The following is a 12,963-nucleotide window of genomic DNA, read 5'->3' on the forward strand; positions in this document are numbered from 1 at the left end:
GTGGCCAAAAAGTGGAGACACCCAAAATGCGTGACACCTTTCAAAAGAGAATCCTTGATCTTTCTGTCTCATTTTCTCCATCTGCAAAAAAGGGGATAATATTCAGCTGCCCCAGAAGGGTGTTGAGGAGATGAGTTAAACAATCTCTGTAAAGTGCTTTGCTCTCATTCAGTGGAAGGTGAAGATATTATTTTAGTATACGGTGTTGTCAGCCACTACAGCAGTGGGTGCTGCTATATATACTACTTCCCCAACCCCTTTTTCTCTGCACGTTGTTGTATAAATCAATAGCATCCCTTTAAGGAAGAATGCATATCATTTGGAGTAAATCGCCTCCCCCACTAAATTAACCTCCAGATCCCTAATGCTGGCCTTGCCTGCTGTTTGTCTTTCAATATTTTGTACCATTTTCTTCTCCTTCAAGAGCATCAGGAAGGAAGATTTTTAAAGGCAGGGAAAGTGCTCGGAGCTCAGCTCCGGCTCCCCTTGAGCACTGAGGGGGCCGTGGGACCAGTCTCTCGCTCCCTCTCTCTGTATCTTTAAGATCCCCTCCTCCACCTTGTCCCTCCAGCCCCTCCCTTCACTCCCCCCCCCCCATCTCCTGCTCGCTCGCTCGCTCTCTGCCTCAGCCGCTGGGCTCTGCCTGACTCGCCTCCTCGCCAGGCTCCCTGGACCAGCAGCCATGGCCGACATGAAAACGGGCATCTTCGCCAAAAACGTCCAGAAACGGCTGAACAGGGCGCAGGAGAAGGTCAGCGGAGAGCCGGGGGGAGGCGAGAGACCTGTGCCGGGGGGAGGCAGGGGGCTTGTTACCCCCCCCGGGGGGGGGGGCGGAGGAGAACAGGTGCAATTGGAGGGTTGCAGTTTACACCGGGGTGGAGGGGGAGGCAGCGCGCGGAGGACGCCTCCCGGGATGGATGCAAAGGGGAGCAGCAGCAGCAGCAAGAGGCTGCGACTGAGCATCCCAGGCTGGGGGCTGGGAAATGCATCGCTCGGGAGGGGAGGGGGGGAAGCAGGCGGGCCGGGCTGCAGAAGCAATGGCACCGGGGAAGACCGCACAGGCAGCCGCACACTCAGCTGGTGCTGCTGCAGCAGCCCCCGCTCCGCCCTGACAGCTCTCTAGTGGCAGGCAGGGTTCCTTCAGCCACGGAGTGACCAGCCCATATTAGGGGCTTTGTTTTATATACGCAACTATTCCCTCCCCCCGTCCCCCAAAAGTGTCTCCATTTTTCACCGTTGCTGCCTGGTCACCGTATTTGTCCATCCATCCATCCCCTCTGCTGACCATGCAATGGTCAATCCCCCATCCCCCGTGGTGCTGCTAACGCTCACCTTTAGCTATAGGCGTGTGCGTGTGGCGGGCAGGAGGCGGGGCTGCAGCTGCCTCTGGTTTCAGAGCTAGGGGATCGGATGTATTTGTACTTTGCTGGGGTGGAATTAAGAAGCAGGGAGAGGAGAGGAAAAATGGATGTCTGTTTTGACCCTCTTAGGGCAAGAGAGGAAAGAACCTGTTTCTTTAATCATAAGCACACAAGATCCCTAGACAATGGCTAAAAATCTACAAGACAAGACAGCCCCCATTAATGTCTGTGTGGCCTGATTGAGACAATATTGTATGCCCTTCCTCAAAGGTCAGGAGGGAAGTGTAAACTCTAATCGATGAGTGCGCTACAGTGTTTCCAGTGAAACAAAATCAGTAATTACAACACACATACTGTGAATCGCCTTTGTTTTAACATAGACTTGTTCCATCAGGCTTTCTTTGACTCGTGTATAATGACAGAAGGGACGGGTAAATGCATCTCGATTCATTATGGAATGTAAAATAATCCAGGGAACCATTATCATTTTAATTTTAAATGCCTGTATAACAAATACTTTGGATAACTACCAAGTAACAGGGGGTATTCTTGCCTTAAGGACAGGAAAGCTTCTGAGGTCAGATATTATATAATATAACTGGCCCATTTATTTTTCATCTTGACTGAACTACTCTTATACCATTGTGCAGATCAATCAACCTTAGTTTTCTCAGAATAAATATTGTGCGACTAAAGTGGATTTATTTTGTTTTACTCCAGTGTTCCCCTCCCCCCCACACTGAATATTCCAGGGTTTCATCTACTTGCAAAATTATTGGATAATAATCTTGCTTTGGCATTCAGAGAACACAACTGGGCCAGATCCTCAGTGCATGTTCTCTACCATGGCTCCCTCAAAGGCAGTAGAACTACAGTGAGGGTCTGGTCCATGTGTCTTGTAATTAAAGATAGGCAAAATATCGGGAGAATTTTAGGCCAAATGGTAGCACAGTAGAATGCAGCACAGTAGAAGGAATACATCTGTCGCCTTGATCTGTTCACAGAAATAAAGGTTTGGCTGTCTCTTGTCCCCACCTCCACACATGCACACTTTCAATACTCTAAGAGGATTGTATTTCCTTTAATATCCTCCCAAGCTCCTCTTGAACTAAAGTGATCCTCCTCACCAGGTTCATTTGGCAGCTGAGCCTTCCTATGAAAGAGGTGGTTCTAGCTACCATCTAAATCACTCGTGTCAGTAATCCACAGCATAGACAGCTATAAGGGCTCATGTCAGCTTTTTCATTAGCAATTTTGGAGTTTGGAAATGTAATCGTGTTCCTCATTTTTTAAAAAAAATTAGTCATCATGACACTGAAAACTCCTGAAGCTGATCACATTTCAGTTGCTAAAGGATTTAGAACCCCGTCTTTAATCAGAGAAAACTGTCACTGAAGTTAACAGGGAATTTGCAAGAGTCGGTATTGCAGGATATCCGCATTAAGCCTTATTAATTGAACCCAGTGGGTATAAATGTGCCACATAATTTTTTCCAGCTTTAAATCTCTTGCAACTATGGAAATATAAATACAAACCTTGAATTTGGACAGAAAAAATATTTGTGCATGAATGTATATATGGAGAAAATATATGTTGGCATAGTGTAAAGGTTTTACCAGCATGAGTTTGTGATAGCCATATTACATGCGAGTGGCAAAGTCATCCCAGCTGAATGCCAATAAAACCTCTAACCCACACTATTTGCATTTGCTATGCATTTTACATAAGTGCTCTAGGGAGTTTTTAAAAAATATTTTACTGATGCTATTTTTCATAGCTCTCTGCCTATATCTTGGCTGCCTTTGTACCATGTATTCAACTCTATAGAGCTTCAAGGGAGAAAAAATGTATCACAGATAGAATGTAGAAAACTCCCACACATAATAATGTCATCATTTTAGGATCTACTATCTGAGGCTGTCACATGCTAAAAACAAGTCTGTATTCTATTGTTAAAACTCTCCTCTTTCAAACAGCATTAAGTTCTTGTGTATCTGTCCCCGATCAGTCCCCCAAATATTGGGGTTTAAACCAGTCACTAGTCTAATAGTGAATATTGCCCATCCTGCAATTTGGCCCAATGTTTTGTTGTTTTGTTTTTTTAAATAGAGAAGGCCACTGTTTGAAGTTATTCAGAGGTTTTGGTCCGAGTTGCATGAAAAATATAATTCATCTCATGAGTCTGTGTATCAATGGATATCACCATCACTTAGGCCTAATCCAGTAGTGAATTTAAGTGCACACTTAACTTTAAGTAATTGTTTAAGTGCTTTGCTGAATCAGGGCCATAAAACATACGTGTCGTTTGTGTGTGTATGTGTGTATAATGTCAATAATACCATATATTTTTGGTTTACAAGGAAATAAATTTTATCAGTGGGTCTGGTGACAACATAAAGTGCAAGAGTGCAGCCAGAGTAGAATATGATGTTGCCAGATAGAGATATGTCTTTGCTTCTCTGTTCAAGATTTGCATATAGTTTTATTGCTTAAAATACACAGATCTCTACTATACCCATTCCTTGTTTTGCCTCACAAAATCTCTCTTACTATTCTGCCTTCAACATCTACTTATGTTTTCTCTACCTCCATATTTGTCTCATGCTTCTGCTGCCTTCTTGTTCTGCCTCAGACCCTCCCTTTGGGCTACAGGGATCTCTTCTCTAAATGCTATCTCCCACTCCCCAGACCTTTCTCTCATACTTAAACTACCAGTTAGCGCTGGGTCTCCATAATGGTTATATAAGGCAAAATCTCTTAACATTTTTTTGCTAATATTTTTAAAAGCATAATTGAGAATACTAAAAGCTCCATGTGAGCTATTTATTTTTATTTAGGTTTTTAAAATAAAAGAGGTGGGAGTTGCAGGAACTAACATATTTATACATTTTTATATAGGCTTTTTGCAAGTGTGATATTACACATTTTAAATGATTGAAAGTCTGATTTCTGACTTCATAGGTATTGTGTGATGTACATATTGTACAACACGCGTAGACTTCAGTGTGCTATCTGGAATAAAAGAGCAATGTGTTAGAAATAAATGAGTTCTGTTTATTCAGTTTATCCCCATGATTTGCTGACATTCTAGCAAAAGTATAAGTATTTTCCGTTCTGTTTTGTTTCTGTTTTACTCCTATAATACCTGTATCAAGGACATTGATATTACAAGGTATTTAATGCCATAGGTCAAATCCCAGACCTAATAGCCAGACTATGGAAAAATATCTTTTTAATGACAAATGACATAACTTTCAACTCCCTGTGTGTGTGTATGTGTATATATATATATATACAGGAGCGCTGCCAGCTTTTCTGCCACCCTAGGAAGCGGAAGGTCCCGCCCCGAAATGCCACCTCCCACAGAGGTGGCGGAAGGTCCCGCCGTCGAAATACCGCCTCGGTCGCCGCCCCCCAAACTGTAGTGCCCTAGGCGACCGCCTAGGTCGCCTAATGGGTTGTGCCGGCCCTGTGTGTGTGTGTGTGTGTGTGTATATATATATACACACACACAAAGGCTGTTGATTAATCACCGTTAACTCATGCGATTAACTCAAAAAAAATGAATCACTATTAAAAAAATTAATTGTGATTAATCACAGTTTTAATCGCACTGTTAAACAATAGAATACCAATTGAAATTTATTAAATATTTTGGATGTTTTTCTACATTTTCATATATATTGATTTCAGTTACAATACAGAATACAAAGTGTATATTATTTTTAATTACAAATATTTACACTGTAAAAATGATAAACAAAAGAAATAATATTTTTCAATTCACCTCATATAAGTACTGTAGTGCAATCTCTTTGTCGTGAAAGTGCAATTTACAAATGTTGATTTTTTTGTTACATAACTGCACTAGAAAACAAAACAATGTAAAACTTTAAAGCCTACAAGTCCACTCACTCCTACTTCTTCTTCAGCCAATCACTAAGACAAACAAGTGTGATTACATTTACAGGAGATAATGCTGCCCTCTTCTTATTTACAATGTCACCAGAAAATGAGAACAGGATTTGCATGGCACTTCTGTAGCCGGCATCACAACCTATTTATGTGCCAGATATGCTAAACATTTGTATGCCCCTCCATGCTTTGTCCACCATTCTAGAGGAAGTGCTTCCATGCTGATGACGCTTGTTTAAAAAAAAAAATGCATTAATTAAATTTGTGACTGATCTCCTTGGGGGAGAACTGTATGTCCCCTGCTCTGTTTTACCCACTTTCTACCATATATTTCATGTTATAGCAGTTTCAGATGATGGCCCAGCACATTTTGTTCATTTTATAACACTTTCACTGCAGATTTGACAAAATGCAAATAATGTACCAATGTGAGATTTCTGAAAATAGCTACAGCACTCGACCCAAGCTTTAAGAATCTGAAGTGCCTTCCAAAATCTGAGAGGGACAAGGCATGTGGAGCATGCTTTCAGAAGTCTTAAAAGAGCAACACTTTAATACGGAAACTACAGAACCCAAACCACCAAAAAAGAAAATCAAGACTTCTGCTGGTGGCATCTGACTTAGATGATGAAAATGAACATGCGTCAGTCCGCACTGCCTTGGATTGTTATCGAGCAGAACCCGTCATCAGCATGGACGCATGTCCTCGGAATGGTGGTTGTAGCATGACGGGACATATGAATCTTTAGCGCATCTGGCACGTAAATATCTTGTGACACCGGCTACAACAGTGCCAGCGAAAATGTCGCTTTCAGGTGACACTGTAAACAAGAAGAGGGCAGCATTATTTCCTGCAAATGTAAACAAACTTCTTTGTCTGAGTGATTGCATGAACAAGAAGTAGGACTGAGTGGACTGCAGGCTTGGACTTGCAGGCTCTAAAATTTTACATTGTTTTATTTTTGAATGCAGGTTTTTTTACATAATTCTACATTTGTAAGTTCAACTTTCATGTATTAGGTGAATTGCAAAATATTATTTCTTTTGTTTTTTTACAGTGCAAATACTTGTAATCAAAAATAAATATAAAGTGAGCACTGTACACTTTGTATTCTGTGTTGTAATTAAAATCAATACATTTGAAAATATAGAAACCATCCAAAAATATTTAAATAAATGGTATTCTATGATTATTTAACAATACCATTAATCATGATTCATTTTTTAATTGCTTGACAGCCCTAATATATGTATAAAATATTGAAATGTATGTGTGCATGCATGTGTATTTATTCACTAAATTAAAATTGATATGAAAATATATCCTTGTTGCATTAGTATGTTGTCTTTCTTCATATGAGATAATCAATCAATCTGTTATTTATCTATATATACATTTTAAACAGTAACTCCAATGTCAATGTACACACTATATGATTCAGCTGTCTCAATCATTTTTTAAAAAATGTATCTGTATGTAATATAGTAAACTTTTGGCCTTTGAACAGTAAACTCAATAATATCAACAGCAATACTGTAAGTTTTATATAGTGCCTTGTTTCTTAAGGGATTCCAAAAAGCTTTGCAAACTAATCACTGCACCCATATCTGGAGTGTAATATGGCAGCTGTTTGACACTGTGCTGTAACATTACAAAATGATTCAAACAGAAAAAGAGAAAAACTCTGTCCATTTAAAACTGTAGAGGAAATGTAAGTAGAGGTAGAACATACACCTCTACCCCAATATAACGCTGTCCTCGGGAGCCAAAAAATCTTACTGTGTTATAGGTGAAACCGCATTATATTGAACTTGCTTTGATCCGCCTCCCCACCCCCCGCGCTGCTTTACCACATTATATCTGAATTCGTGTTATATAGGGTCACGTTATATTGGGGTAGAGGTGTAATTACCCAAACTCAGATTTGGCCAGGCTAATACCCAAAGATGCGATTTGGATTTTTAATGAGAACAAGTGGTTGGGTACTATTATTATGTGCTTTTTAATTCTTTGTCTGCCTCTTTGCCCTCATCTTGCTCTTTCTTCTCCACAAAATTTCAACTGATTCTCTCCCGCTCAGTCTTCCCCGCCCCCCATGCATTTCAATGACACCCCTCTGTTTCTGTCTACCTCCCACCAATTTGTCCAACCCAGATCCTCTCTTTTCCCCTCTCCAGTAAATATGGCCCCTCCACCATCAGATTCCATCTCTCCTGTCCTCACATATTGTTTAACGCCAACCACTAACATTCTTCTCTTGAGAGTGGAATCTGGTCACTTCTCTGCTCCCCACTGCCTGCCTTACTGCACTGGATTGACAGATACTGTGTGGGTGAAGGAACCATTAGTGAGAGCAGGGAGGATGAATAAGACTCTCTTCTCAGTAGCCTGAGTTGCCCCCAGCAGCCAGGAACATAAACTGCAAATGGAACCTTGCTGATCACCTGCTTCTCTGTGACATTTCAGTAGGGATGGGTGACAGAGAGACAGCTGGGGCAAAGGTGTGATTGGGTGGGTGTGCATGTAGGGGGCAAAGAAAATGCTTGTGCTCCGGCTCCCTGAGTGCAAGTGAGGTGGGCTTGCACAGCAAGAGAGCCCCCATTACCCCAGAGGGACTGGCTAGTGATTAGAAGCTAATGCTGGAGGGGCAGATGAGCTGCATTTGGAAAAAAGAAAGTGTAAAAGATGCTTCTGAGCACTCTTTCCTCTGTGGCTATGGCAGCATTCTGTCTGCTTCGCACCCTGTAGGCAGCGTGCCTCTAGCTACTGCTGCAGTGCAGCTGGGCCATCTCCTCTACCATTGGTCTGACTATAAAAGCCCCAACAGAGTCCTTCATGTGTGCTCAGAATATCGCTGTTTGTATCTGCTAGTGCCTGAGAGTTGCTCTATGTTTCTTTACATCTTTTTTCTTGGCATAATCCCACCCCAGCCCTCCATGTCTCACTTTGATTAATAAGCATTAGAAGCAACAGGGAAATGTACCTCCGATTGTGCAGAATACATTTTAAGACCCCAGTTCTCCACTGCAGTGGTGGCCACAGGGAGATGACCTGGCTCGCTGACGCTCAGCACCACAAAGCAGTTAGAGTAGGCCCCCTGCTGCTCTAACTTCTGCTGCTGGCATAAGTAAGGAGTGCCTATGCTATTGGGGGATCAGACACAGTGGGGCTCATTTCCACCATACCCTATTCCACCCTTGCATTACCCCAGCCTGTATCTCCCACACATTTTCTCCCACTTATACCAGGGACTGGAAGAGCAGCTGGTGTAGGAGGCATAATACTGCCTCCCTCAGCTTTACACTGCCAGAGAGTTCCCCTTATGAAGGGAAATTCTCTATGGGGAATATCCAGCTGGGTTAAGTAGTTCAACATGTGCTGCCACAAAGTAAACTTTAGTGACTTGGAGAATCCAGTCCTCAACATCTCAAAGGCAGGGTCTCTTTTCCCTAATCATGCTGTGTTGTACCATAGTGAGCCTTTTCTGGTTTTGAACACAACATAATTTGATTCTGTCTCAGAGAACAGGTAGACGGTCAATAGTTTCCAGAATCAGAAACCACTGACCCACGAGGAAGGCAATAATGCTATATTGTCTTATGTCACGTAAGCCTGTCTCAGCCAATGGGATTGTATATAGAAAACATAGGCATACTCTAAAGATACATGTAATACATCACTACAGGACCTATGGCACTGTGAGAAAGCTCACACACCAAAATGTTCTATTGTCACACTGTCCTGAGATTCTGACTCTTCATTAATTAATTTTATTATTTATATTATGGCTGCATCTAAACACCCGATCCAAGATCAGGGCCCATTATGCTAAGCACTTTGTGAGATCTTTGGGCATAATTCTTATTATGTGTTTGCAATCAAAATAGACAAGGCAGACAAAAGAGGGCAGGTGAAGCAGGGGCACAGAGAGGTAAAGGGACTTGCCCTAGGTCACACAGCAGGTCAGTGGCAGGGCTAAATTAGAACTAGGTCTCCAGACTCACAGTCCAGTGCCCTGTCCATTGCCCTCACCACCACTTTTCAGCATCCTTTTTTTGTTTTTCCCCACTCCCTTCCACTACCTCTTCTCTGGTTGCTTCTGTTTTGTAGCTTACTCACCTGATGTGACCCTCTGCCTTGTTCTCCCCAACTCTTCGGCATCCTCATTGCTATCCATTCCCTTTAATCTTCAGTTCTGAGTCACATTCACACATACACCCCCGCCCCCGTGGAGCTATAGTCAAACTTCCTTTCCTGTAGCTTCCGCAGCTTTTAACCTGTGCTTTAGAGCATCACAAGGTCCAGGGACTCAATCGTTCAATCAGGAATTAACACTTTATATGTACAGGGAAAGGGGGGCCTGTGCAAAAGTGATACTGGCAATAAAACCAGCTATATTTATTATTGTTTATTACTGTAACTCAAAAAGCAGCTGGTATTTTTCAGTTCACATATTTCCAATTCTCTCTTTGTTTTATGAAACTGTCAACTTTGCTACTACCAGGTATTGATTTGTAAAATTCTGCCTCAGTAAATAAATATCTTTAATAAATTAGGATTTTGAGGGAATAAAAACTGAGTTATCTGAAGAAGAGTGAACCCTATTTTCTTTTTGTCCAACACATTGTCATCAATAATAAGTACCAGTATTCTGGAAGCCAAATTCTGCCTTCACCTATATCTGTAAAACTCCACAGAAGGCAAAGGGATGACCCAGGTGTAACTGAAGGCTGAAATTGGTCCACAGTGGCATTAACTGCAGTTAATGGATCAGTTATCTCATCTGTAAAATGGGTATGATAGATCTTGATTCTGTAAGGTACTTAAGCATACGGTTTGCAGTCAAGCTGGAAGGGCCTATTGAGTGGGGTCCTGCAGGGATCAGTTCTGGGTCCAGTTCTGTTCAATATCTTTATAAATGATTTAGATAATGGCATAGAGAGTACACTTATAAAGTTTGTGGACGATATCAACCTGGGAGGGGTTGCAAGTGCTTTGGAGGATAGGATTAGAATTCAGAATGATCTGGACCAACTGGAGAAATAGTCTGAAGTAAATAGGATGAAATTCAATAAGGACAAATGCAAAGTATTCCACTTAGGAAGGGACAATCAGTTGCACACATACAAAAGGAAAGGACGCCCTAGGAAGGAGTACTTCAGAAAGAGATTTGGGGGTTATAGTGGATCACAAGCTAAATATGAGTCAACAGTGTAACACTGTTGCCAAACAAACAAACAAACACATAATTCTGGGATGCAGTAGCAGGAGTGTTGTAAGCAAGACACGAGAAGTAATTCTTCCACACTACTCTGTGCTTATAAGGGTTCAACTGGAGTATTGTGTCTAGTTCTGGGCCCCACATTTCAGGAAAGATGTGGATAAATTGGAGACAGTCCAGAGAACATGACTTATGAGGAAAGACTGAAAAACCTGTCTTTGTTTAGTCTGAGAAGACTGAGGGGGGACATAATAATTTTCAAGTACATAAACCGTTGTTACAAGGTGTAGGGTTAAAAATTGTTCTCCTTAACCTTTGAGGCTAGGACAAGAAGCAATGGGCTTAAATTGCAGCAAGGGAGGGTTAGGTTGGACATTTGGAAAAAACTTCCTAACTGTCAGGGTAGTTAAGCATTGGAACAAATTGCCTAGGGAGGTTATGGAATCTGTCTTTGGAGGTTAAGAACAGCTTAGACAAACACCTGTCAGGAATGCTCTAGTTATTACTTAGTCCTGTCTTGAGTGCAGGGGGCTGGACTAGATGACCTATTGAGGTCTTTTCTAGTCTTAAACTTCTGTGATTCTATGTACCTAAGGGCTTGTCTACACACACCTGTGTAATTAAAAGTGGGTTGTTTGGTTAAACTTGTGCAACTTTGTGTGAGGACAGTGTTTCATAGTTTTAAACCTGGCTTACGGTTGTTTAACTTGTTCCTGTAAACCGGATTTAAAAATGTACAATTACATCTTCGTTTAAGCTGATGCAGCATCTGTGTGTAAACTGGGCCTAACTCTAAGCACTTGGGTAGTTCCACTGAAATCAAGGCTATTGTTAGCATGGCATTGTTTTGATGCTGTAGATGTGGTGGATAATTACAAACATTAACTTTGTCTTATTTTTAAAAACACAAGGGGAAGTAGATGGTCTTGATTAGCGAGGTAAGAATTGAATTGCTTACACCATGTACACCATGTTTAGATATACATCAGACAGATACTTACAACAGAGAGGAAACTGAGGAGTGAGGACCAAAGTCAGTGCAAAGAATAGGAAAACCTCAATGGGTTGTTCAATCATCAGACCCGAAGAGAAGATGAATAAAGGACTAACCTTAAAGCAAGTTACTTCAGAGATGGTTAGGGACTATGGTTTCCAAAGTTGTGGCTCATCTAAAAGAAGAAACAGGGAAGGCTGGGTAATGATGCTAAAAGTTGCTTTTAGCATAACTGAAAGACTCTGAGAGAGCAGCAGTGCCAGTGGCATTTGAAAACAAGGCTTAATAACTGAAGGAATTGGAACTCCAGATACGGCATGCCTGATTCTATAGAGAAGGCTGCTGCAACCAGAGTGAGTTCATGGGTACTAGATTCTATTGTCAGAAAAGAATGACACTAGATTCATTATCTGAGGAAAAGGCAGATAGAAAATCATCAAAATACAATGGAAAGTGTTGGGTCTTTTGTCCACATATTAAGTTATCTGGAAGGAAGTCAGAAACAGCAGCTGTAGTTCTAAGATGAAAAATAGTGTCACTACTTGGATTTCAAGAAAAGTTGGTGTGTAAATACCTGAAAGTGTAACCATGCAAAGTCGTACACAATGGAGTTCTAGCCATGTTGGTCCCCGGATATTACAGACACAAGGTGAGTGAGGTAATGTCTTTTACTGGACCATCTGCTGTTGGTGAGAGAGATAAGGCCTCACCCACCTTCTCTCTAATCATGCAAAGGGAATTCCCATGATTAAAACAAAAATACTATAGTTTCCCCCACTATATCCTAAAACTGATTTTGGATTAGTTAGCAGAAACCAAACAAATTATTTATCACGTTGTAGTCTACAGGCTGCCAAAATATAATTTCTGATAGCTCATCTCTAAACTTTCCCCCAAATAATTCTCAGTGAAAATGAGTGAGCAGAGGTTAGAATCATAAAATCATAGACATGTAAGGCTAGAAGGAACCTCGAAAGGTCATCTAATTCAGCCCCTTATTCCGAGACAGGGCAAGATCATTCCTGACAGGTCTTTGTCTAACCTGTTCTTAAAAACCTCCATTGAAGGGTTTCAACAACCTCCCCTAGAAGCCTATTCCACTGCTTAACTATCCTTGTAATTAGAAAGATTTTCCTAATATCTAAACTAAATCTCCTTTATAGCAGATTAAGCCAATTACTTCTTGTCCTACCTTCAGTGGACATGGAGAACAGCTGATCACGTCCTCCTCATATCATATATATGTATGTATAAAATATCATATTGCCTCTCTAAAATCTATGGTACACCCACATCTTGAATACCACATGCAGATCTGTTGCCCCATCTCAAAGAAAATATATTAGAAATGGAAAAGGTACAAAGAAGGGCAACAAAACCGATTAGTTTCTGTATGAGGAGAGATTAAAAAGACTGGGATTTTTCAGCTTGGAAAAGAGATGACTAAGGGGATATGTGACAGAGGTCTATA

General features: G+C 41.3%; 1 protein-coding gene across 2 annotated transcripts in view; it reads left to right on the top strand.

Moving 5' to 3' along the window:
• Positions 1–610: 610 nt before the first annotated feature.
• The window catches only part of AMPH (amphiphysin), a 185,228-nt gene continuing 172,875 nt past the window's right edge, over positions 611–12,963 (top strand). For both annotated transcript variants that reach the window (XM_054020662.1, XM_054020663.1), the window contains exon 1: positions 611–751. In XM_054020662.1, the coding sequence (XP_053876637.1) occupies positions 683–751 (69 nt within the window). In that variant the 5' untranslated portion in view covers positions 611–682. The remainder of the gene's footprint in view (positions 752–12,963) is intronic.

Source organism: Malaclemys terrapin, chromosome 2, assembly GCF_027887155.1.
Source record: "Malaclemys terrapin pileata isolate rMalTer1 chromosome 2, rMalTer1.hap1, whole genome shotgun sequence".
Lineage (NCBI taxonomy): Eukaryota > Metazoa > Chordata > Testudines > Emydidae > Malaclemys > Malaclemys terrapin.